General features: G+C 62.6%; 4 protein-coding genes across 4 annotated transcripts in view; 1 reads left to right on the top strand and 3 right to left on the bottom strand.

Annotated features, from left to right (window-relative positions):
• The window catches only part of SESN2 (sestrin 2), a 55,758-nt gene extending 37,583 nt beyond the window's left edge, over nucleotides 1–18,175 (bottom strand). Inside the window, exons 1-3 of the mRNA XM_026076236.1 lie at nucleotides 18,172–18,175; nucleotides 3,058–3,066; nucleotides 1,961–1,967 (exon numbers count right to left, since the gene is read on the bottom strand). The gene's annotated coding sequence lies outside the window, so the exon portion shown is untranslated. The remainder of the gene's footprint in view (nucleotides 1–1,960; nucleotides 1,968–3,057; nucleotides 3,067–18,171) is intronic.
• On the top strand, nucleotides 3,085–5,096 carry LOC112971144 (heat shock 70 kDa protein-like). Its single transcript, XM_026076258.1, has one exon. The coding sequence runs from the start codon at nucleotides 3,147–3,149 to the stop codon at nucleotides 5,094–5,096; it is 1,950 nt and encodes a 649-aa protein (XP_025932043.1). The 5' UTR covers nucleotides 3,085–3,146.
• LOC112971139 (digestive cysteine proteinase 1-like) lies at nucleotides 9,775–15,244 on the bottom strand. The gene is made up of 11 exons (XM_026076238.1): nucleotides 15,196–15,244; nucleotides 14,592–14,651; nucleotides 13,842–13,934; nucleotides 13,257–13,429; nucleotides 12,567–12,807; nucleotides 12,035–12,236; nucleotides 11,544–11,737; nucleotides 10,969–11,060; nucleotides 10,727–10,888; nucleotides 10,266–10,455; nucleotides 9,775–9,962 (listed from the first exon to the last, which is right to left on the bottom strand). Exons 1-11 carry the CDS (start codon nucleotides 15,242–15,244, stop codon nucleotides 9,775–9,777), a joined length of 1,644 nt encoding a protein of 547 aa, XP_025932023.1.
• On the bottom strand, nucleotides 16,998–25,266 carry LOC112971140 (digestive cysteine proteinase 1-like). The gene is made up of 12 exons (XM_026076239.1): nucleotides 25,162–25,266; nucleotides 23,255–23,526; nucleotides 21,823–21,882; nucleotides 21,360–21,452; nucleotides 20,952–21,124; nucleotides 20,050–20,293; nucleotides 19,487–19,682; nucleotides 19,177–19,370; nucleotides 18,602–18,693; nucleotides 18,360–18,521; nucleotides 17,589–17,778; nucleotides 16,998–17,357 (listed from the first exon to the last, which is right to left on the bottom strand). Exons 2-12 carry the CDS (start codon nucleotides 23,304–23,306, stop codon nucleotides 17,170–17,172), a joined length of 1,644 nt encoding a protein of 547 aa, XP_025932024.1. The 5' UTR covers nucleotides 23,307–23,526; nucleotides 25,162–25,266; the 3' UTR covers nucleotides 16,998–17,169.
• Between the last annotated feature and the right edge of the window lie 279 nt (nucleotides 25,267–25,545).

Below are 25,545 nucleotides of genomic sequence, written 5' to 3'. Positions count from 1 at the left end.
GGCCTGGATCGAGGGAAGGGGGCCGAGCTGGGCCAGGCCTGGGCTGAGGGAATAGGGCCGAGCTGGGCCAGGCCTGGATCGAGGGAAGGGGGCCGGGGCTGAGGAAAGGGCAGAGGAGGAGCGCAGCTGGGCTAAGCCGGGGCAAGGCCTGCCTGGTGTTAGAGCAGGGGGAGGGAGAGAGGGGGGTGCGTTGGGCTGGGAGGAGGGGAGGCTGGATGAGGGCAAGGCTCGGGCTGGGAGTGGGGAGGAAGCTGAGCTGTGCTAGCGAGGTGAGGAGCTGCTGCAGGGGAGGGGGGGGGCCTTGCTGAGAGGGCAGGTGAGGGAGGGTCACGTTAGAGGAAGGGAAAGGGCAGAGGGGTGTGCGGAGGAGTAAGAATCCCAGCCCTGAGAATGGAGCTGGGGGGGAGCAGAGCCATGCGGGTGGGCTGGAAGAGCTGGAGACTGATAAAAGAAAGGAGTCAGGGCAGCGGTAGAGGAGGGAAAATCGTGTCAGTGCCTGAAAGGTTGAGGGAAAGAGAATTGGAGGAAAAGGAAGGGAGATGAGGCAGGAGGCAGTGTCTGCAGCTAAAGGAAAACCTTCATGTGAACTCGTTTCCCTCTTAGCCCTGGGATGGTTGCCCTGGTTCCAGCAGTCGGTGGCCTGCTGCTTGGGCAGCTGCTCATCTGCAAGTCCCAAGCACAGCCAAGGCAAGCTGTGATTTGCATGGGTGGAACTGCCTCTGGTTTGGGGCAGGATCAGCATTGCAAATTGTAGCTTGCTTTGTTTACGCTGCAGCTTGGGTGCTGGAGCTTGCAGCTCTCGCCACCGGGAACATTTGCCCAAGTTTCGCTTTGGGGATGACGTTAGCTTCCAGTCGCTGCTGCAAGACAAGGGCAAACCATACAACGCACAAACACTTAATTGCTCATTTTTTTTAATCAAGAAGTTGTCAGTTTTACAATGTGACACAAAACAGGTGCTGTGAACTCACATACGTGCTGCCTACCTGAACAAATGGGGGTGTTAAAGTGTTTTGGAGTTAAAAGCTCACTCTGCAGATCCAGGATACAGCTAATACGCAAGACAGTAAAACACACAGTTGTGTTAACAATAAACCCCCAGTAGTGTGATCTGGTTGCTTTTTGTGTTGCCTGACATTCCTGCACTCTTGCACCCAGCCCCCTCTTGGGCCATCAGGGATACCTGAAATCTTTGGGAAACTTATTTCCCTACCTTTTTTTACACTAGATTACAGAGTATTCCCAGTCCTAGTTTGTGCAAGTAGTGAAGCTGAAATACGAGATGCTCACTGCAGTGTTCAGTCTTTCCTGAGGAAGACTGGGGGAGTGTCTTGGGTTTTTTGTAAGGCTGCGTGGGTGTGCATATTAAACTGAAATTCTGCTGTGCTTGGCTACCTTGGGGACTAGTTATAATCACTGGGCAAATATGCTGTGTGTAGGAGAAATACTTAATTTCATGAAATTTGTTGCATTGTGCTGGATACTAGATTTTGATTGGGAAATATCAGTCAGTGAAAGCAGAAGGCAGAGCAGAGCTTGGCAGAGGCAGTGGATAGCTTTAAACAAAACCCTCGTTGTTCAGGGACTGTGATGCTCTGAGGATAGTTTCTTGGGGAAATGGAATGGAGGTGGAAGACTGGGGCTGTCCAGCTATCTCAGATTTGACAGCGCACCTGGAAAACGTAAATGCCACAAGCGATTTGTTACAAGAAATAAAACCTCCTAAAAGCCATGTTTGCAAATCTCTTGAGCTAAGGAAAAGGAACGATTCGTTTCAGAACGTGAACAACAAACCTGCCAGAGCAGTCCTGGTCGCCAAGGGAAAAACATTTGGCTAAGGAAAAGCATTTATAAAGCTGCTACTGAAGGAAGTGTAATAAGAAACGTTTAAAAAGCCACTGCCTCGGTGATTTTCCGGGATAGCCTCACTAACAGTAAAGCAGTTTCTAGTTTACTGTTGTGCAGAGCTTGAGACTGTTCTGGTCTTCCTGGATGCAACCATTTGTACCCAGAAAGCTCCAGATACCACATTAAATAGCAAAAGTGAGAATTCCTGCCCCCTGGATTGCAGTTTTTGTCATCCTAAAAGCTGAGGGCTCTGCAACACGTGTCCGCCGCCTCCGTGAACCACCTGGTTTTGTTCCGACCTGGCTCTGGAGAAGGCAGACCCAGAAGCACCCAGGCCCCAGCTCACAGGACGTTGCTGGAGTTCATGCTCAGACCCTGGGGAACTGAGTTGTCTGGAGCTTTTGGGAGCCAGGAAGTTGCCAAACCACGTTTGATTCAGCTGCTGTTCTCTGACACCGTCTGTGGTTCTTAGTAAATCACTAAGAGATAATATTTTCATATTCTGGCTCTATTCATGTCCTCTGCTTTCTGAATAATTACCTTGTTTTGTGCAAGCCATAAGAGGTTTTCACAGATAATTCATCCAGCGCTGAAAGGCAGCCAGCTTTGGGGCTGGAGCACATTTACTGGCCACCTGGCATTGCTGCACAGAGGTCTGCGCTGGAGCACAGCTGCCTCTGGAGGGAAGTGCAGTATGTAGGACAGCCGAGGGCAGGGAGAAAACCAAACCCAGCTGAAAAGCCTTCCTAAGAGAATAACCTACTCTGGGCTGCCTTGGCAAACTCAGCCCACCCTGAATTTCTGGATATGTGGCAAGATTGATTCCCCCAATTCTGGATGCTCCCAAAGAAAGCAAATTTCACTGCAACAAAATACCTCTGAGGAGTTGTGCGTGGTGACGTGCTGCCTCGCTCCTCCAACCCGGCTTGCAAAACCCAGCCAGCGTCTCTTTGCAGCGCAGCGTGGCTGCACGTCGGGTCTAGGGCGCAGCGGAGAACTCTGCCATCCCATCTCGCGCCCGGGGCAGCCCCGCGAGCTGCACGGGGCTGTGATTGTCCCAAGGTTCCCAGCCTTCTTATGACATCCCCGTCACGGGGCTGCTGCGGCGGCGGTCCGGAGTCGATCCGAAGCGGCTGGGGAGGAGGGCTCGCAGCCCAGCTGGGGGCAGGGGACCCGGGCAAGGGGAGGGGAACCGATGCACTGGGAGACCTGCTGGCCCTGCAGAGGGACGCCTGACCAAGAGACACCATTGCCTCTGCTCTGGGGAGACATGGCAGCTCTCTCGAAGGTTGAACACCATGCCGAAGAGAACGGCAATCCCTGCGCTGAGACGGCCTGCAGTTGGCATCGACTTGGGCACCACAAAGTCCTGCGTTGGTCTCTTCCGGGATGGCAAGGTGGAAATCATCAGCAACAAGCAGGGCCTTCGCGCCACCCCTAGCTGCGTGGCCTTCACCGAGATGGGGCGGCTGATGGATGAAGAAGCCAAGAACCAGGCGGCCCTCAACTATCCCAACACAGTGTTCAGCGCCAAGCGCTTGCTTGGCCGGGCGTACGAAGACGCAGCTGTGCTGAAGGACTCACACTTCTGGCCCTTCCAGGTGGTGAAAGCCGAGGGGAATTCACAAGTGCAGGTGTCTTACAAGGGAGCGGAGAAATCTTTCTTCCCCGAGGAGATCTCAGCCATGATTCTGGGTAACCTGAAGGAGATGGCTGAGGACTACCTGGGGCAACCCGTCACCCATGCGATCATCACTGTGCCAGCTTATTTCAATGACTCCCAGCGCCAAGCCACTAGAGATGCTGGGGTAATTGCTGGAATCAATGTGCTGAGGATCCTCAATGAGACAACGGCAGCAGCCCTGGCCTACAGCCTCCATCACCCTGACAACGGAGAGCGCAACGTCCTCATCTTTGATATGGGTGGGGGGGCCGTCAGCGTCTCTGKCTTCTCTATAGGCAGGGGCGTTGTTGAGGTGAAAGCCACAGCTGGGGACAGTCACCTGGGAGGCGACGATTTTGACAACTGTTTGGTGAGCTTCTTTATGGGTGAATTTTTAAAGAAGCATCGCGAGAACATCAGCCACGACAGACGTGCTGTTTGGAGGCTCAGGACAGCCTGCGAGGCAGCCAAACGGACTCTCTCCTCCAGCAAGAAAGCCACCATCAGCATGGACTGCCTCTACAAAGGGATCAACTTGCAGGCAGACATCACTCAGGCCCAGTTTGAACACCTGTGTGCCAACCTCTTCCAAAGGGTGCTGAAGCCGGTGGAGAGGGTCCTCCAGGATGCCAAGCTGAGTCAGACCCAGACAGATGATGTGGTTGTGGTTGGTGCCTCCACTCGCATCCCCAGGATCCGGGAAATACTGCAGGATTTCTTCGGGGGTCAGCCGCTGAACCAGCTCCTGAACGCGGATGAAGCCGTGGCCAGCGGGGCAGCCGTTCAGGCTGCCATCCTGATGGAGAACAGATCAGAGGTGGCCAGAAATCTGCTTGCTCTCGATGTAGCGTCTGTGTCGATAGGAATCGAAACAGCCACCGGGAAGATGCACGGGCTGGTCAAGCGCAACACCGCCATCCCCGTTGTCATGACACGAACCTTCACCACCCTCCATGACCACCAACCTGATCTCCTCATCCGCACTTACGAGGGGGAGAGAGCCATTGCTAAAGAAAACCATCTGCTGGGCCGTTTCCTCTTGAAGGGCCTTTCCTCAGCACCCCGTGGCACGACCTTGTTGGAAGTGACATTTTACATCGACGCAGACGGCATCCTGAGCGTGTTCGCTCTGGACAAGGTCACGGGCAACACAAACCCAATCATCGTGGATGCCAAAAAGGGGCGGCTGAGCAAGGAGGAGATCCTGAGGTTAGCAGAGGACCATGAAAAATATCGAGCAGAGGACAGGGCACAGAAGTGGAAGCTGGCCACCAAGAACTACCTCCAGTCCTGTGCTTTTGGCATGAAGCGGACCTCAGAAGACATCTTGAACTACTTCACACTGCAGGCCAAGAAGATGATGGTGGAGAAATGCCAGCAGGCCTTTTCCTGGCTGAGTCCAGCTGCGTGGCTGAAGAGGAGGAGGTCAGGAGCTGTAAAAATGGTTTCCGGGAACTCCATGCGAGTATTTAAATCCCTCAGTAACAACACAACAGGGATCAACAAGAAAAGATCAAAGCTGGTCATCACCACCTCTAGCTGGACCTTGCAGCTCACCCAGACCACCACCGTCATCGACCCCTAGGACGTCCTGGCACAGACCTGGCCAGGCTTGCTGGCTGCTGAGCCCCAATTTACCATCTGATGCAGCCCATTTGAAAAGGGGACCCCTGCAAAAATCACCATCCCCCTCAATAAATCTCCTCTCAACTCTTACTTGAGCGGATCTATTTATGAGCAACAGGTAATATATTTGGACTGGGATTTTCAGGGGGGCATAAGAGAGGTAGGTGTCAAATCCTCTCGACTTTCACTTGGAGGGGAGTGCTTGCACCCTCCGAAAGCACCAGCCCTAGTTTACACTTCAGTGTCTAGGTACCAAATTTGGGGAGTTTCCTACATAGCTGGCAGGCTGGAAATGCAGGGTACACAGAAATACACCTCTTCCAAAGGAAAGCTTAAATTTATACCTTTAGGCCCTCTTTGCTTGAAGTAAAAAGCAGGGGTTTAGGAAGCCTGGAGCAGCGCTGAGGTTTGGATGTCGAGGTGGATCTGGGGCGATTGCAACTCGCTGTGGACTGGGAGCCGTAACCAGGGGCTGGCCCTGGAGACAGGACACCTCTTTTCAGATATGTCCTTTATTCACCCTCTTTTCAAACAGAACAAGCCGACCTTTTCTTTAAAGATCCCAGCCATCCTTACCTACTCACACTTGCGCCCGCCACTATCACCGATACCACCAATGCAAAGTTTTAGGCCCCTRAAAAACAGCTCCTGAGGGTGCAAAACCTGCAACTCCTGAAGCTGCCCTGTGTGTTCGATAGCAAATTCACAACACCGCATATCGAAAGGGAGCCTGAAAGTCACGTTTCTCTGAAAGTCAAAGTGTGTTTTATTGACTGCAGTGGAGAGAATCAAAGATCTGGAGACCTGGACTCCCACAGAATAAACCACATTATTCCTGCGCGGTGATCATTTCTCTCCGAGACATGAATTCAAGTCAGCACCCCTGCTGAGAATGATTAAAGACCACTTCAGAAATCAGTGCAGCAAATTGTAAAATAAGCAGGTGAACAAGTGAAAGAAAACAAGAAAATATTATGACCTGCCGCCCTCAATTGGGAGCAATCAGGCCGCCTGGAAGGAAGTGCGGTTCCCTGGGTGCCACGGCCCGTGCTTGCTGAGCCGGAAGCACGGTGGGCAACCCAGACAGTTTGCTATACAAAATAAGGGTGTAGCCGTCGAGGATGTCTGYTCTCAGCCACCAGCACCTCTTGCTCGGGGGAAGATGCAGCCCTCACACACACACATGCAAGGCGGTGCTCTTGCAGTTGGCTGGATGTGCCGGTCTAGGGGCTGGAATCCTTTGGACCCGTTGGATTGAGAGTTTTCCTGGCCAAAAAATTTGGCAAGGCAAACCCCATCCATGTACGTGCCATTGCCACAYGGCAGGCGTTGTTGGCATCTGTCCGTTCCCGGGGTGCCACAGGCAGGCATTTGTGACCGTCTCGGACAAGCGATGGAGGAGCTGGCAGAATCAGCCCCATTTCGGATGCAGGGAGGCATCCGGGAACCACGCGGATGGAAGCAGGGACCCATCTCCCAGCCCATCTTTGCTCCACAGGAAGAACCAGGGGTCAAACAGAAATGGGGAAAGCGCTCCCATGCCCCCCGTTCAAGAGGGGATGGGGTGGGAAACGGAGGGGGGATGCTAATGCAAGGCAGGGAGCAGGAACTCTGCTCCCCAACCTTAGCAAGAGGGCACGAGCTGAATGTGGCCTTCGTTATCCACCACCCTCCAGGGACCAGCCAGCCCCCAGAGCTTCCCAGCTCTTTCCTTAAACGCCTCCAGGCTTCCTGGCCACCAGCACAGGGGGGGAAAGGCACTAACATAACCCAGGGGCACACACCAGCCTTGGACACCCCCAAAGCCGGAGATCCGGCCCCTCCAGGAGCCATTTGGCAGGGCTGCAGCTCCAGCTCCTTTGTCTGCTCCTTGCCTCTCGCATCTGCTTCCCACGTGTTCCCACAGCCTCCAGGGACAACGGCAAACTCGCCGCTGCTGGCAACAGCCGCAGCAACCTTGGCTGGAGGGGGGTGCAGTTCTACCCCCCCCCCCAGGATGAGGYTCCTGGCTGCAGCAAAGTCTTCGCCACCTGCGGATCCGGCGCTGCCCCAGAGGCACCGGCAGGGCTGGGGTGCCCTGCGGCCGTGCTGCTCCCTGATGCAAGAGCTGGGCAAGATGTTTGAGCTGGATGAGACATTCGGAGCTGGGCGAGACGAGTGCCCAGCCCCTCGCACAGCACCTGCTCTCTGCCAGCTCCACCACGCCACCTGGCAGCGTTCGTGCAGCACCCAGCACACGCTGTCARCCTGGGTGAAGGCTGAGTTTTGCAATCTGGATCTTGCCACAACAGAGAGACTGAATACTCCATCTCCAGGCTCCCTTCAGACACCCCCAGGAGGATCAAGCTACCTCAAAAAACATCAAGTCCATGCTCAGCTCCAAAGAGCATCAGAGAGGACCCAGCTCCCAGGCAGCCCCAAGCCTCCTTCCTCACYACCAGCTAACACCAGGGGCCTGGCCCCGGCTCGTCCCCTTTTGTAGATCCCCTCTGGGGCTGCCCCACAGCTAACGGGGTGGGCAGCACCTGGTGAGGCTGACAGCTTCCACCTGGGAGCTGCCAGGCCCGGCTCCATCCCCACGCTGTCCCAGCCAGGCAGTCGTGCCCATGGAGCACTGCAAAACAGCATGCTGTGCCCATGCCGTGACAGCCCCACGGTTGTGGGGGCTGGTCCCCTCCACCGATGCTCCAGGCTGGCATGGCCACCCCAAGGGCCCCACGGGCTGGGGGTCTCTGGGGCCAAGCTGGCATGGGAGGAGAGGAGGGATGGTCTCCTGGTGCAGGCTGACGTGGGGGACGCTGTGGGGATGCAATTCCTCTTTGCCGTCTCCAGTCCCTCTCTTGGCTCGGGTGGCTTTGGCGAGGGGAGAGGTGGGTTTGAACCCCTCCAGCTACCTGCACGTGGTCCCATGTCCCTCTAGCTTTGCCGGCTGGCTGGAGAAGGGACATACCTGGGTACTGACTGGTCTCAGGGCCAGCCTAAGCACATGCACCCTCTGCAAGGACAAGATGTGTGAACAGAGACCCCAGTGCGTCCCCATGAAGCCCATGGGCCAGCTGGCTCCAGAGCAGGGTGGCCGTGCTGGAGCAAGGGGGAACAAGAGGAGCGCGATGGCCCCTGGATGGCAGCTCCAAGCCCAGCTGCTCCCTGCAAAGTTGCACAAAGCCCCCCAGAAGTGTCCTGGCCAAAATCTCCCTTGGGCCCTGCCTGCCCCAGATCCCCTGGGGAGCTCTTCTTGCCTGTAGGGCCAGCTCAGCCCCTTGTGCCTTCATCTCGCTGCAGAGCCCGTATGGGATGTGGGAACCCCTTGGGTTTTGCACGCCGGGAGTTTAAACCTCTGGATGCCTGGAAGTCCCTGGTGGCAGCAGGCCCAGGGAATACTGTGCTCTGGAGCAGAGCGGTAGAGCTGCAGGCTTCCTTGGAGCAGTGCCCTCCAAAGACCCGAGTCTCGATGCTGGTGGGCTCTGTCTGTATCTAGCTGTGAGGCTGGGGTCGGACCCCTCCAACAGCCCGTCCTGTCCTGTCTCCCCAGCCTGAAGGACTCAGGTTCCTCAAATCCAGAGCAATACTCAAAACTTGCACACTTCCAGGCTTGCAGCGCATCCCCCCAGGACTGGTTTGATCACCCAGCACCCGCATCTGTCCCTATGGCACCAGCAATCCCATCTGGTGTCAATCCCACAAGCATCTCAGCCTCATCTCTGCAGGCAGCAGCTGGCTCATCACCACCAAGCAGGGACAGGAGAGCAGGGACAGGCAGGAGGGTTATGCTGGTTTTCCTTTCAGTGAAACAGCGCTTTCTCCCACGCAGGAGCTGCAAAGCACTGGGGAAACTGAGGCACAAGCTGGCCAGTGCCTCGTGCAAGGCCAGAGATGCTGCCTCAGTATAAACCCATCTGCTGACGGAGGGCAGCACAGCTGCAGGCTCTGCCACACGGCCCTGGGCAGCCCTTTGGGGGTTTGCCAGCTTTAGAAGCACCACATTTAAAGGCATCTTTACTAAGTGGGGCCACGAGGAGGCCAGGGAGGGCACCCATACCCGTACAGCCCCAGGTTGGTCCCCGGGGTGCACAGAGACACTTTGGGGCACTGCTTGAGGTGGCAAGGAGCCAACCTGGCCCCCAGCAAAGGGAGAAGAGGGACTTTTCCAGTCCCAGGCAGCCAAGGTCTCGCTTTGCACGGTGCCCGGGAGGGGGTCAAGGTTTGTCCCCACGTGAGCGATGCAAGAGCAGAGCGCAAAGGCTCCCCATGCTCGGCAGCCTCCAAGACCCACTCGGGCTTTATCTCACGCTGGAAAAACACCCCCACGGGGCCAGGTTGTGCAAGAGCACCAGTGCGCCCCAGCCCACGTGGCCCCCACGCGTTTCCTGCTAACGAAGTCTGCAGGGGGCTGGTGCGGGGGGGATGCTCTAGTGACAAATCAGCTTGCACCYGGGCAGGGCGAGCTGGGGCAGGCAGAAGACACCCCTACCACAAGAGATTTCTTTAAGCGTTTATTGCCAAAATGGTAAAATACTGCTCCAGGGGGCTGGGAGCGCCCTCTGCCCCACGGCCACCTCCCAGGGTCCCACATCCCTCTGCCAAAGGCCCATCTGGCTGGAGCCAGGGGGGATGTGGCACGYAGGGGGCTGTGCCCCTCAGGCCAGGATGGGGAAGGAGGCTTCGGTGGCCACGCCGCAGTTGTTGTCCTTCATGGCCATGAGGATGTAGCCATCGTTGCCCCAGTAGGTGGACCAGGAGTTCTTGACRAGCCAGTAGCTCTTGCCATGCAGCACGCCGTAGCCCACAGCCAGCACTGCGTGGTCCAGCTGGGCTGTCTCATTGCCTAGGAAGGGAAAATAGAGGAGAGCAGAGGGATTTCGATCCCCTTCCTTGGAGCTGGAGCCAGTTCCTGACTGCATTAGGGGAGGCGGTGATGGAACACCCCGTAGCCATCCCTGTGCATGGCCACCTCGGCAAGGATCCCCCCCCCGGCATCCTGCAGGCTGGGAAGCAAATACCACCAGGGATTTTCACCTCTCTCAGACCCAATCAGCAGGACACAGACCCTCCAACTGGTCCAGGAAAGTTGGGGTCCCCGCATGTTGCTGGCACTCGCGCAGCCTTCCCAGCCACCAGCTCAACTCACCGCACCGGGGCTCCTCGTAGACGCCGTTGGCGTAGAAGGCAAAGGACTTGTGCGAGGCATCGATGTTGACGGCRACGGGGCCGTGCTTGACCAGCGCGGCTTTGAGGGCTGCGGCACTGCCGGGCTCCACGTTGACGTAGGAGGCCAGCTGGGCTGCTGGTTCTGACTGGTTGTAGTGACAGTAGCCGTTCTGGAGGGGGAAAGAGGCTGGGATGGATTGGGAGACCAGGCACAGACAAGCAGGATCTGAGCCATCCCAGCCAAGGAGGATGGGGAGAGGCATGCAGCTTGGCCGGAGCATCCATAAGCTGGAGAGGAGCCTCCCTCCACCACCAACTTGGTGACAGCAGCTTTGCCCAGCACTGTCCCCTCTGCTGATGGGACCGCTGGGAGGGTCATGTGCTCCCTGCAGTGGTGGGACTGCATCTGACCCACAGCGCGAGTGGAGCCTTTGGCCTCACCTGCCCCAGGTACGGCCCRTAGGACTCAGTGCTCGCGATGCCGCCGTGTTTCTTGATCCACTCGTAGGCGCGCCACTCCTCGCCCCCATCACACGCCTGGTTCCCGAAGCCCCAGGAGCAGTCGATGAGGACTTGTTGGGACAGGGGGGTCAGCACGCCGGTCTGCGGGGACGGGGACACGCTGCAGGGACTGAACCTGGCACCTCCCGCCCTGAGGCCACCAGCACCGGCCCCGCTCGCACCTTGAGGAAGAGGGCACCCTCCATGGCACCCGTCGTAGCGAAGCTCCAGCAGGACCCGCAGACGGCCTGGTCCTTCACGGGCGTCACCGCGCCTGGGGTTAACAGCACGCAAATGGGAAACCGAGGCAGGCATCGGGCACTCGCCGTGCTCCCTATTGCATCGCGGACAGGGCTGGTGACCAACTCAGGGCTGGTGAACGCATTAACTAGCTGCGGAGACACCTGCCCCGGGGGCTCCACCATGCTCTGGGGGAGGAACCCAGATGTGGCACCGGGCTGAGCAAGGGCCGAGCGTCTCTTGCTCGACAAGCGCTGCCCCCGTCTTGCAGGCGCTGAGCGGAACAGGGCTGCAGGGACATCGGGGCCCAAGTGACGATGCAGCCCCCCACCACGGGGGCAGCAAGCAAGTTGGCTGGTCTGACTTTGTGCCGAGCTGGATGAGGAGCATCCGCATCCTCCACATCAGCGGGGCCATATCCACGGCACGGGAGAGCCTTGCATCGCCCCGCAGCACCCCCCGGCAGAGCGAGCCCGTCCGTGGGGTGACGGGAGGTGGCATCCGTCCCAGCACGCACCGTACATGCGCCAGTCGAGGCTCTCGGGCAGGATGAGGCCAGCGTAGCGCTCGGCGGGGAAGGGCTGCCCGTTGTTGGGAGCGCGGCTCCGGCGGCGGCCCCGCAGCACGGCCAGCTCCTGGGGCGTGCGGTCGGCCAGGTGGTTCAGCGCCAGCGTGTAGGAGAGCGCGGCCCGGTTTTTGGAGTGCACGAACCTGCGGCGGGGCCAGGGCAGAGAGATGCTTCAAATGCATCTTTCAGGAGAGACCAGCAACCTCTGGCGTGTGGGACCAGGACAAGGCTGGAGCTCTTAGATCCTCCCCGAGCCCAGGGTGAGGTTCCCCAGGTCTCACGGGTTCGTGCTGGGTGTTTTGGGCATCCAGTCCCCCGGGATGTCCAGGAACCCAGGGTGAGCTCAGCCATTGCCTGGTGCAACCTGGGGTCTCGCACAGCTGGGGCCAAGCRGACACAGTCCCGTCCCCCAAACCGCCAGCGCCTTTGCCCCGTAGTACCGCATGTTGTGGACRAAGGCACGCTTGCGGTGCTCCTGCTCCTCCTCGCTGCCGTAGCTCTTCCCAAACCTCTCCTTGTAGTGGTGGAAGAGGCGGTGATGGACGTGGTCCGTGTCCTGAGCCCTCCCCACAAACTCCCGCATGGGGTTGGCCAGGATGCGATGCTCGGGGCCGGCCGCGGGCCACTGCTCGCACTGCACACCTGGGGCAGGGCACAGAGCGCAGCTGAACCCCCCCGAGCGGGGACGGACCCTCCCGTCCCCCCGGCCAGGGCAAACGGCAGCGTTGGCCCTGAACCGCCGGGGCTGCTCCATCCCCTATGGATGCCAAGGAGAAATCTGCAGGCAGGGGAGTATTGGGGGGAAGGGGGGGGCAGTTTGCTGCTCTTGGAGCACAAGTCTGGATCCAGCCCTCTGCTTGGGGGTTCATATCGGGGGGGGGGGTGTCCAGGGTGCTCTGCACCTGCTTTCAGACCCCGCATGGCCGCAGGGGCTGGTTCGCGGCACTAGCCCCGGAGCCAGCGGCCACTCACCGTCCGGGAGGCGGAAGACGCTGGCGGGGAAGCGGTGGCTGAGAGTGGAGTACTCGATCTCGTACTTGTCGTAGTGGGAGCCCAGCAGGCTGTTGAAGCCCCGCATCTCGTAGTGGACGGGCACGGGGCCCTGGGGCGAGCTGGCCACCCGCAGCGTGTAGACGTTCTTCTTGCGGCCCCAGTAGGACACGTTCTGCCACACGGCGCAGCGCTGCCCGTGGAAATGCTCCTCCCGGACCCGCTGGGCATGGCACAGGGGTTGGGGGGACGTGGCACTGTGCCGAGACCTGCCCGGAGCCAGGCACTGGGCCCCCCCAGAGCTGGGCACCATGCCCCCCCCCCCAGCAGGAAGGGCTTTTCCAGTGCAAAGTTGTGACTTCCAAGAGTTTCAGATGATTTTTGCTGAGCAGGGCTAGTTTGCACTGCCCAGCCACTTCCCATGCATCCATCCCACCTCTGGGCGCTCAGCACCTCCTGCCAAGCTGGATCCAACCCTGGCTTGTGCCATCAGCCTTCCCCAGCACCACTGTCACCCAGGGCCAGATCTGGCCTTGCATTTGCCCACTCCCGGCCAAGGAGGGCTGCAAGCCTTCGCAGGGTGGTCTGGCAGCAGCCAAACACCCTGTACCCAAGGGGGTCCCTTGTCCCTTCTCCATGCCTCATCCTTCACGACCATACCCCAGGGCTCACCTTGAAGTTTTCCAGGCTGGGGAAGACGCTCTGTGGGGCAACGAGGTCTCCATCAGTGCCGTTGATGCGGAAGCACTTGCGGACATTGACCTCCGTCTCTGTGGTCTCGGGCGTCACCTTGAAGCTGGCGCCAAATGGCTCGATGGAGCCGAACTGGTACGTGATCACTTGGCCTGGGGAGCAGGACAGGCCCCGGGAAGGCAGCGAGCCGTCACCACCACCCCGTGCCACCGAGGATCTCCCATGGTGCCGGCCACCCGCTCCCACCAGAACAGCCGTGGGGAGCTGTGGGGTGCCCTGAGCACCCAGCCCTCTCCCTGCATGGCTCCATGCATGGTACCATGTTGGGGCACCAGCCAGGACTCCTGGGTCCCTCCCTGCTCTGCCCAGGCGCTATCCCTGCCAGGACGGCCGGGTGGCAGAGTGCAGCCCTGTTGCTGGTGACAAGCCCAGGGGCCAGCACCTGTGATGGATCAGTGCCAAATTCGAGCCAGGCCCCCTGGTCCTGGCACAGAGGTGGCTCCCAGGGCTTTGCTGGGGCACCTACAGCTCCTGGGGGGTGGTCGGCTCCCTCTCTGCACCTACCGCCGTAGTACTCGATGCGGCTCTTCCCCCCGGTGAGGTTGTACCAGGCCTCGAAGGGCTCCTTGATCTCCGCATAGGGCAGGCTGATGACTCCTGCAAGCACAAGGGCAGCTTGGCAGGTCTGTGCGGGAGGCCGGGATGTGGGGCTGAGCCCCATGGAGGGGGGTCCCCAGGAGAGCCCACACCCAGGAGGGCACAGGGACCCAGGTGAGGGACAAGGAGCAGCGGGCAGGGCTGGGGCAGGCAGGACAGAGCACTTCCCAAGGGATGCAAGCCACCTTGCTGCTCCTACCCCAGCTTGGGACATGCTGGAGGACCCCAGCTGTCCCCTCTTATGCAGGGGGGACACACACCAGCTTTCCAACGCCCCAGCACAGCAACGTGGCATGAACTCAGAGCTGGCAAGGGGTGACATAGGAGAGGTGAAGGAGCTTGGATCCCCCCTGGGCACTGGGTTTGCTACCCCAGGGCTGCAACCCCTGGCTCAAAGCACTGTGCACCCAGGGGTGCTACAGCATCGCCAACCTGCTCCCCACTGCTGGGCACTGCCAGCAACGCCCCAAAGCAGGGATGCGCTTAGACTCCAGGTTTCACCGGAGATCAGCACCTCCTCGGCTCCGGCGCTTGGGGTGGGAGCCGGCAGCCGGAGGAGCCCGAGTGCCTCGAGCAGCGCTGCCTGCTCGGTGCTGCAGCGGCACCTTCCAGGCAGGACACCCAGAGGCCATCCCCAGCCCCGTCCCCCAGCGGTACCTGTGACATGATAGACGTCCCCGAATGTGGGTCTCTCCAGAGGAGCTTTGCACTCTGCTCCTGGAAGAAAAGGCCCCTTTACGCCATGGGTTCCCTGCAGCGCTGAGGCTGGCGGAGGTGCTGGTCCCGGCTCGCTGCCCGCAGTGAGCCAGCTCCCAGAGACGCAGCCGGAGCCGGAGGTGCATGATGATGAGAGGCCACCAGGCTCAGCCCCAGCTGGGGCAGAGCACAGGGCACCCTGGGCCACGCATCCCCTCTCCTCTGCCAACCCTTTGGGCTGAGCGGGACCCCACACACACACATTCCCACCGGGGACCCCCGCTGCCCTTGGCTAGACCTGGGGGGCAGCCTCACCTCCCCAGCTCAGCGCCGCCCCAAGCCCCCCACACTGAAAGCCAGCCCCAAAGCACGAGGGGCAACCACATGCACCCCAGGGTGCCRGGCCAGCCCGAGCGCCGCCAGAGCCCCGCTTCACCATCCTCACCCACCAGCCCTCTCCGGGGGACGAGGACCCTGCCAGCACCACCCCAGCGCCATGGCTAAGGGGCAGGATGCCATGGGGGGGGCATAGCACCCACCCACCGAGCTCGACCACGGTGCTCACCCAGCAGCACAGCAGCTCCCAGCACCAGCAGCCACCCCAGCCCCTCCATCCTGCAGCCCATGCTGCTGCTCTGCACCCAAGGGTGGCTTAAATAGGGGCAGCGGGTGGGCAGGAGACCTCCCGCAGCCGATGGGGAAAGCCCAGCCCTTCCCGTTGGCTGGGGTTGTAGCAAGGGAGAGGCGTGGCTTCGTGTTGCCCCACCCCCTCTGCCCCCCTACCCCCCCCCACGGGCACCCCCGGGGTGTTTCCCCCCCCCCCCGCAGCAGGGTGGGTGCCCATGCCACGTGTTTGCAGGGCAGGGGGCAGCAGGACAGGAGCCGGACCCCCATGGGCACCTTCGGGGCCGGCAGCGGGTGCTGGGGTGTCCCTGCCCTGCTGGCAGCGGTACGCCGTGTGCAGGGGGAGCATTTGCAGCAGCACGGGGAGAGGAGGGGACAGCAAGACCCCACCAGCCACCCAGGAAGGTGCCTGCACCCAGGGTGCAGGTCGAAGCCCCTCCGGGTGCTCCCTCCCGTGGCAGAGGCAGGATGTCCCGTGCAGCCATGGCAAGACATGGGGCAGTCTGCATCCCTGTATCCTTCGGGGTGCTAGCAGGGCAAGCCCAGGGCTGCACTTAAGGTCTTTTAATTGGGAAAAGAGGAAGGACATGGCTCAGATGCAAGGAGCTACAGGGACGAGAAAGACACGGCGAGGGGAAGAGCGCCGTGACGACCGCGGAGTGGCCTTCACCCACCCCACTTGCTCCGCGTCCAGCTGGTCCCTGGCCCAAGGTAACAGCGAGCGGCTGGGGGGGCCGCCCAAGGCAGGCCGTTCCCGGGAGCCCCAAACAAGCCGATAAGGGCTGCACGCGGGCCGGCTGCGTGCGCCACTGGGACGAGCCGGGCTGGGATGGATGCACCGGCGTGGAGGCTGCAGCACCTCCCCGGGGACCGCCGCCGTTGCAGCACACCGGTGGCAGGGGCTCGGGTTGCACGAGATGCCACGCGCGCTGCCCAAAAGCCTCCTGCCCCGAGGACGCACCGCCGAAGAGAAAACCACCGGGGCTAGAGCAGAGACCCAGGCTGCTCRGCCCCTGCCTCGTTGCCGGCGTAAAGCAGGCTTTCCCCACCCGAGGGTGGCGGAGGTGAGGGGCCCCGTGGGGCAACGGGGCCAAAGGCGAGCCCAGCTCGCAGCGTTCCCAGCCCCGCAGGTGACGTCCCCTCCCGTAGCCACAACACGGGGCCGGGCGGCGGGGCAGAGGTTGGATGCCGTCCCCACCACGCGCCAGGAATTTCCCTCCTCAGCAGAAATCCCTGGGGTTGTTTTTGCTCCACCTCGGAGGACAGAGCTGGGAAAGCCTCGGCCCTCCGTGTGCGAGCCGGTTCAGCCAAGGCCTGATGGCTCAGCGAAGCAGGCAGCCGTCCCCTCGCTGTAAGGCCCCTGCGGTCCCACCAGACCGAGAGAAAAGGGGCTGGGGGACATGGATTAGGGCAGGGGCTGGAGAGCAGAGCCATGGGGAGCCAGCTCTGGGGTTTGGGGTAACTAGCCTTCACCATCAGCCCCCAGCAAGGAGCCACTCACAGAGACCCAGGGTCTCCCAGTCCCCGAGCATCCTGCCCCACCACCCCACGAGTGGCATCAGCACGAGAGCCTGAAGCCCAGGGAAGCCCTGGAGGAARGTTCTCCCCTTGCAGAGAGAGCAGAGGTGAGTGAGAAACCATTTACTCCCTTTCCCCCCACTTTAGAAGCAAGACAGTGTTTTTCCAGGTTTTTTTTTTTTTTTATTGGCAAGCCCATTGCTAGGTCCCCATCCAGCCCTGCAGCTGTGGCACCAGGGCCYGCAACCCCCAAGGAACACAGATTGCGTTGTCCAGCACCCCATCCACCCTCCCCCTCCCAGCCCTGGCTTCCTTCACCTTGCTGGGCCCCCCAAAAGGTTTGATCCTCCCCCACAAGGGGAGCTACTCCGCCCCAGGAGGGCTGCGAGGTGGCCCTTCAGGCCAGGATGGGGTAGGTGGCTTCGGTGGCCACGCCGCAGTTGTTGTCCTTCATGGCCATGAGGATGTAGCCGTCGTTGCCCCAGTAGGTGGACCAGGAGTTCTTGATGAGCCAGTAGGTCTCTCCCTGGAGCACGCCGTAGCCCACGGCCAGCACTGCGTGGTCCAGCTCACCCGACCTGTTCTCTGGAGAGGAGGACAGGGTAACCGAGTTGTCACAGCAGGCAGCCCCATGCCCAGGTCTGCTGGTTGGGTCCTCCACCCCTTCCCAAGCTGCTCAAGGGCAACGCTAAGGAGGGAACCCGGGTGTCCTGGTGGCCCAGCTCCCCCCAGGCAGGGTAAAGAGGATGGTCACACCAGCTTGGCATGGCCCCAGGCACCGCAGGCCACCCATGCCCCTCATCCCACCCCACTCACCACACTTGGGCTCATAGTAGACACCATTGGAATAGAAGGAGAAGGTCTTGTGCGAGGCATCGATGCTGACRGCCACAGGGCCGTGCTTGTAGATGGCAGCTTTGACGGCCGTGATGTTGCCCGAGGTGACGTTGACATAGCCCGTGATCTTGCCCAGTATCTCAGACTGGTTGTAGTGGCACAAGCCGTTCTGCAGCACCCAGGAGAGGCTGTGTCACCAGGAGCCCCCAGGCCCCCCTTGTCACCCCCACACTTGGGGAGGGTGCATGGGGACCGATTTGGGATGGGGCTGCTTCAGTGTCCTGCTCCAGCCTGCCTGGCCCATCTTGGCAGGGACATTTGCCCGGTCACTGCAGGGATCTGGACATGGCGTTGCCCACTCACAACCCAGGGAGGTTGCTCTGCACCCAAAGCCCTGGCCTGGGGGGTGTAGCTGTGTCCAGCAGCCATGTCCCTCACCCCAGACAGCCCTGCTCCCTCCATCTGCCCCAGGCRCGGAGGGACTCAAGGCTGCAGCAGCACCCATGGGTGGAGGAGCCTCACCCAGCCTCAGGGAAACTGAGGCAGGTAGTGACAAAACAACCTGGCTGAGCCTCGGGGCCGGGCTTTGCATCGTGCTTTGAAGTGCGGGAAGCTCCCTGCCTTGGAGAGAGGGAAGTTTCCCCATCTCCAGAGCCTGTTAGCAGCTCCGACTCGGAGCTGTGCCAGGGCACTCATCCGCACCAGCCGCACCGGCCTGGGGACCCTGGCAGGGACCGGGGCTGCCCTCACCTGCCCCTTGTAGGTGCCGTAGGACTCGGTGCTCGCGATGCCGCCGTGTTTCTTGATCCACTCGTAGGCGCGCCACTCCTCGCCCCCGTCGCACGCGTAGTTCCCGAAGCCCCAGGAGCAGTCGATGAGGACTTGTTGGGACAGGGGGGTCAGCACGCCGGTCTGCGGGGACGGGGACACGCTGCAGGGACTGAACCTGGCACCTCCCGCCCTGAGGCCACCAGCACCGGCCCCGCTCGCACCTTGAGGAAGAGGGCACCCTCCATGGCACCCGTCGTAGCGAAGCTCCAGCAGGACCCGCAGACGGCCTGGTCCTTCACGGGCGTCACCGCGCCTGGGGTTAACAGCACGCAAATGGGAAACCGAGGCAGGCATCGGGCACTCGCCGTGCTCCCTATTGCATCGCGGACAGGGCTGGTGACCAACTCAGGGCTGGTGAACGCATTAACTAGCTGCGGAGACACCTGCCCCGGGGGCTCCACCATGCTCTGGGGGAGGAACCCAGATGTGGCACCGGGCTGAGCAAGGGCCGAGCGTCTCTTGCTCGACAAGCGCTGCCCCCGTCTTGCAGGCGCTGAGCGGAACAGGGCTGCAGGGACATCGGGGCCCAAGTGACGATGCAGCCCCCCACCACGGGGGCAGCAAGCAAGTTGGCTGGTCTGACTTTGTGCCGAGCTGGATGAGGAGCATCCGCATCCTCCACATCAGCGGGGCCATATCCACGGCACGGGAGAGCCTTGCATCGCCCCGCAGCACCCCCCGGCAGAGCGAGCCCGTCCGTGGGGTGACGGGAGGTGGCATCCGTCCCAGCACGCACCGTACATGCGCCAGTCGAGGCTCTCGGGCAGGATGAGGCCAGCGTAGCGCTCGGCGGGGAAGGGCTGCCCGTTGTTGGGAGCGCGGCTCCGGCGGCGGCCCCGCAGCACGGCCAGCTCCTGGGGCGTGCGGTCGGCCAGGTGGTTCAGCGCCAGYGTGTAGGAGAGCGCGGCCCGGTTTTTGGAGTGCACGAACCTGCGGCGGGGCCAGGGCGCGAGGGTGGGCACCCRCTCTGCCCCCTGCCCCGGCCCCACGCGGGAAGCGATGCTGCAAAGCCCCCGGGGGACGGGGAGGGTCCACGTGCCCCCTACCTCATGTTGTGGACGAAGACACTCTGCCTGTGCTCCAGCTCCCGCGCCGAGCCGTACCGCCGGCCGAAACGCTTCCTGTAGTGGTGAAACACCTCGTGGGCCCAGGGCTGGTGCCGTCCCACCAAGTCCTCCATGGGGTTCGCCAGGACCCGGTGCTCCGCCGCGCTCCCCGGCAGGTCCCCGCATCGCTTCGTCTCTGGGACGCAAGGAGGGGAAGCCATCAGCTCCGCGGGACCCGCAGCTGCCCTGGGTGCCGTCATCCCCTCGGGGGCAGGATTGGGCCCCAAACGGCCCGGTTTGCTGTCCCCCTTCCCTCAGCACCATCCTGCCCGTATCAAGCCTCAGAGATGCTCGGTACCCCCAGGAGGGGAGCAGAGCTCCTCGGTCCGCACGGATCCAGTATTGCCCTGCTGCAAAGCCCTCCGCAGCCGGTGGGGATCTGGGGATCTCCCCCACACCCCCGGTCACCCCTTCCCCATGCTGGGGAGTCCCGGGTTGCTTGGGAAGAGCAGGGCCGGCTGCCGGGACGTGCACGGCGAGGGGGTCCCTCCCCGCCCCCTTACCGTTAAAGGGGAGGTCGAAGACGGAGGGGGGGAAGCTGTTGTCGAAGTCRCCGTAGGTGATCTCGTACTTGTCGTAGTGGGAGCCCAGCAGGCTGTTGTAGCCCCGCATCTCGTAGTGGACGGGCGCCACGCCGCAGCTCGTGTTGGTCACCCACATGGTGTACACGTTCTTCTTCTGCGCCCAGCGGCTGACGTTCTGCCACACGGCGCAGTACCGGCCCCCGTAGTACTCCTCCCGCACAAACTGGGGGCACCGGGGYGTCAGGGCCGCGGTCCCGGAGCACCGGCCGTGCACCCGTGTCCTCGACCCGCTCGGCAACAYGCGGGACGGACCTGCCTGCCCCTGCCCAGCGATTGCAGCGCCCAGGGGACGTCCCCGCTGCGCACGGCGCTCTGCAACGGGGAAGGGCAGGCTGCGCTCCCTCTCCAAAGGGCTTTGCGTTTTCCCGGGCTGCTTTCTCTGTGCATTTCCCAGCTCTCTCCCTGCGTGCACTTGTCCTGCTCAGGGACATCTTGCTGCGGAGCCCCGGGGTGGCAGGGAGCCAAGGTGCTGCGCAGCGACTTGCCCAGGCCATCCAAAGCACCGTGTTTGCGTGGGCTGTGACACATTGCAACACGGCTGCCGGGATTGGGAAAGAAGCTGCAAGTCTGGCCCGGGCGAGAGCCGGCTCCTCCCCGGCTCCACCACCTCCTGCCGATCCGGGTGGAGAGTGACCCTCCCTGTGCCCGTCCCCGGTGGTGGTATGGGTGCCCATCCAGGTGTGCGGGAACCCATCGGGCCTGTCCCAGCACCCAGGAGAGGCGAGCGGGGATGGAGAGGAGCATCTCCAGCCAGCCCAGCCCAGGGATGCTCTCGGCAGGGGGTCGGAGCCARGCTCCGGCATTTCTCCCCCCCAGCTCACCTTGAAGCCGCCCATGCTGGGGAAGACGCTCTGAGCCTTGACCACGTCCTCCTTGGAGCCCGGCAGCTGGAAGCATTTCCTGGTGTTCACTTCTTTCTCGGTCGTTTCCGGCGTGATCTTGTACTGCATCCCATAGGGCTTCACCGAGCCGAACTGGTAGGTTATCACCTGCCCTGCACCGGCCGGAGGGGGAAACTGAGGCCCCGCGTTCCCCCGTGGTGCAGCTCCACCCTCAGCCACCCCTCGCCCACAGCTCTCGGGGGATCTTTCTTCAGACCCCGCTGACTGTCCTGAACACGGTGTGGCTGCACCCGAGGGAGCCTCGGCGTTCGCCAGGGCTCCCGCCCCGCTGCATCCTYGCTCCAGAGGGATGGGACCAGCACYGAYGGCYCCCRCCACCCTGCTCACCCCCGTAGTACTGGATCCGGCTCTTGTTTCCCGTCAGGTTGTACCAGGCTTCGAAGGGCTCCTCGATCTCGGCGTAGGGCAGGTTAATGACCCCTGCAGGGCACAAGACGGGTCACCAAGCTGAGCCACCGTCCCCATGGCCTCGGGGAGGCGGTGGCAGCCGGGCACCCGGCSAGGCCACTTGCCGTGGCACCTCCGCGCTCCTCCTCGGCTCTCCCCGAGGCAAACCCGTCCCAGAGCACCCCACGGGCARGAGAGGTGACACCAGCACGTGCATCCTCCTGCACGTGCAACACACACATGCCAACACCCCCGCGGACCCAGCAGCAAGACGCTCCCCCAGTTTGGCACRGGGACCGTCTGGCCCTGCCCGGCGCCAGGCATCCTCGACTCCTGCCCTGTCAACAGGGGCCACGGGGTCCCGGCCGCACTCAGCACCCAGTCCCGGCCCGGGGACTGCTACCTTTGACATGGTAGATGGAGCCAAAGTGAGGGGACGTGTGGGAGAGCTTGCAGTCTTCTCCTGAAAGGCAGAGAAAGGCAGGGATCAGCCGAGCTGGAAGATGGGGAGATGTGGAGGTCCAGGGAACGAGGGCTGTTTGAGTGAAAGCGCCCGTTCTCTGCAGCCCCTCATGCATGGCACGGGGGAGCTTGGATGAAAGCAGCTCTTCATGCAAACGTGGGCTGAGTGGGCACAGACCCTCCCAGGGTCACCACCTGCCACCAAGCCCTGCTGTTCTGCACCCCTGGGCAATCACGCTGCGGCTAGGGTGACCACCAGGGCCATGTCCCCATGGGCGGCAGTGCTGTCCCCATGGCTGGGGATGGCAGTTTGAGTCAAGGTTTCCAAGCAGGGATGCCCAAGGCACACAGCAAATCCCTTCCCCGCGTCTCCRATGAGCAGGACATGGTTCGGGGGCGCTGGGGAACCGGCAGGACCTGCCCCAGCACGGGAGCTTGTCTGTCCCACGTGGCACCTCGCCAGCAGCATCCCTGCCTCCCGTCCCAGGTTGTGCAACCCCACGCCAACACACCCTGCCGCTGGGAACGCGACTTGTCCTTCATCAGTGTCTTCGTCCTCCCGGGGACCGCGGGGAGGGAGCGATCTGGCAGCGCCTGCCCTCCACCCTCCCTGAGGAGCCGGCGCATGGTGGGAAGGACTGACCCCCGCCATGGGACCGGGACCCAACCGGGTGCTGCTTCTCCCCAAGACCCAGGGTCACCAGCAGCCTCCAACCACCCCCTGGAGCTGCCCCTCGCACCCTCTGCAGCCAAGCACTCGGTGCCAAGGGACACCCACGGCGCTTGGGTTTGGGGCACCCGCTGACAGCGCCCAGGGCGCAAGGACCAGCAAGGGAGCCAGCAACCTGCAACCCCGCTGCCGGCTCGGCTTTGTAGCTGCCCGGAAAGTGGGGTCCCGCTGGGGCACGGTCCCCTCCTGCCCCTCTGCAGCCGCCCCCTTCCCCTGCCGCTGCTTCCGGCGCAGCGCCGGCCCCGCGACCGCCTGCGGATGGCGAAAGTAGGGAAGTGGCTTGGTTACGTGTGTACGATCAAGCCGAGCTTGCCGGATTTAGCCCTGTTTTCATTCCCCCCTCAGCCCTCAAGGTGTTTCACCCCATCTCCTCACCCCTCCCAACCACTCTTATCTCTTGGGGTGGAGAACTGGGGCTCCCACCAAGCCCCGCAAGGAGCACGCAGGGATCCGGATCAGCATGGGGGCAAGAAACAATTCCCCAGCCCGTTTGCTCTGCATTCCCAGTCCTGCACGCACAAGGAGGGGGGGAGCAAAGCCTTCATGGGTGCCCCAGGCTCCCCTGTCCCCGGTGCATCCCAAACTGGCCAAAGCCACGCTGGGCAGAGGCACCGTCCCGCAGCTGCAGGCGGGACACACTCACCCCGGACGGCGGCGCACAGCGCGCAGGCCGCGACCCAGCGGAGAACGCCCATCCTCGCCGCCCGCGTCGCCCCGGCCTGCCCGGGCAGAGCGCTCGCCTTTAAGCGGGAGCCGGCGGTGGAGAAACCCGGCGGAGCCAATGCAGAGGCCCGGGCCCTCCCCGGAGGAGGGGAAGGAACCGGCGTCAGGTGGTGCCTCGCGGCGGCGGAGGGTGCGCGGGGAGCTGGGGCACCCCGGGGTGCTCGGCGAGGGGAGCGTGGCTCGGCAGGGTCCCTGCAGAGGGATGGAGCAACGCTGGGTGCTGCAGGGGGCTGGGCACATGCCCAAAACAGCCGCGAGCAGCACGGGATGGGGCGCAGACCGGCCGGATCCGTGCAGCGCCCCAGCCTTGCGCAGCAACGCGGCGCCCAGGGCTGCGCATCCCCTCCTCTCCTTGCATCCGCTCACCCRTCCGCCCGCCACCTCCGCAACCAGCCAACGCTGCAGAAAGGACTGGGGACCCCAGCGCTCCCCCGACCCGACCTGGCTCGTCTCCCCGGGGTGCAGACGTTGCAGAGGACGGGACTTTGCACTAGCCAACACAGGGCACCTTGTTCAGCCCCGCGCGGTGCCGGCACGGCTGGGAACAGGCACGGATCCTCCCCACGTGGGCTCAATCCCAGGGGGATTTTGGGTGCCATGAAAGAGGAGGGAAGCTGGCAGCGAGCACACAGGGGCGCAAGGAGCTAGCTGAGCCCCCTGCAGAGAGCTGGGRCAGGGGCTCCCTTTGCAGGGACAGCCCTGATGCCACGATGACGGGCAGGGAGGTGGCATTCTAGCAGAGCGCCAGGTCTCCAAGCAGGCTGGCATTAAGGAGCCAGGTCCCAGGAGCGGGGCAGCCCCGTGGGGCAGAGGGAAGCACAGGCACCTTGCAGCTGGCCGTGAGCAGCCAGGCTGAGCCCCTCCAGCCCCGGTGACCTGAGCAGAGGGCCAGAAACGGCACACATCACCCCCCCCCCCCTGCTCCCTGGTCAGGCCCGCTGACCGCAGAGAGGGAAACCGAGGCACGACAGAGCGAAAGGGAGAGTCTCTTCCGGCAGGACACTTCCCCCAGCCACACAAGGGAACCCACCACCCTCCTCCAAGCCCTGATCCACCTCCAACAGCTTCGGGCTCCCCACCCTAGCCCGAGGCATCCCTGGACACAGCATCACCCTTCCCCTGGTGCCCTGAGGTCAGCCCTCACCTCGCCACGGTGGGGACCCAGGGCAGCAGCTGACCTGCACCCAACACATCAGAGCAGCCACCCCACCACAACCAGCTCTAGAGCAGAGCTGCTCCCAAGCAGCTGCTTTTGAGGCAGGGAGTGCAGCTGCTGAACTTCCCCCCCTCCCCGGGGCTGAAGCCGACCAGAAACACCTGGGCTGGGGCTTGCGAAAGGTCCCGAGCGCCCAGGTGGAGCCGTTCGGCTGAAAGGGGCCGATGCCCTGCGGGTGGCCGGTGACCTTTCTGACGAGGAGCCCTCGTCCCCGCCGCGCCACGTCCCCTCCCAGGGACACCCCCGCTGGCCCCAGCCCCGGCGGGGGTCACAGGGCAAGCCGCCACCAGCCCTGCAGCACGCAGCTAACCGCCGGGGGGAGGAAGAGGAGGAGGAGGAGGAGGAGGAGGAGGAAGGCTTCAGGAGGGCTCCCCATCGAGCAAAGCAAAAGCAACCTGGCAGAGCTGTGCAAGGAGACGCGATGGCCGAGCACGGATGTGGCCGCCGCCGGCCTGGGGCGCAGCAGCCTTGCATAACCCCGGTGCGGAGCGGGCTGAAACGGCGGGGCAGAGGGGGGCCGGCGCGGCGTCCCCCTCCCCGTGCACCCACGCGCCCCTCGGAAGCGCGGCCCCACGCCACATATTGCCTCTGGGGTTAAAAATATCACAAACCTCTCGCTGTCGCTGGCCCGCCGGCGGCGGGAGGGCGGCCGGGGACCCCCGGCGGAGCTGAAGCTTCGCGCAAACCGCAGAGGCTGTTTCCAGGCGGGGAGCGGGGCTTGCTCGCTGCCGGCCGCGCTGCAAGCGCTCGCCGCACCGCGCTTCCTCCTCAGCTCCCMCGGGGCGGCCGCAGCGCCGCGGCCGGGCCGGCGCCGAGCCCCACCGCGGCCTCCAGCCCGGCACGTCCGTGCAGGGCGGCGGGGGCCCGATGCTGCCGGATGCTGTCCTCTGCCCGCTCCGCGGTGGGGAAGCACCCGGTTCCCCCCAAGCGAGGGAGGAGGCCAAGTGGAAACCAGCGTCGTTTCATCACCTTTTTGCGCTGCTGCCGGCAAGCCT

This window comes from Apteryx rowi, unplaced genomic scaffold (assembly GCF_003343035.1).
Source record: "Apteryx rowi isolate R43461 unplaced genomic scaffold, aptRow1 scaffold_43, whole genome shotgun sequence".
In the NCBI taxonomy this organism is placed as follows: Eukaryota; Metazoa; Chordata; class Aves; order Apterygiformes; family Apterygidae; genus Apteryx; species Apteryx rowi.
Note: the sequence above shows the minus strand (reverse complement) of the source record. Positions and strands in the feature narration are given on the sequence as shown.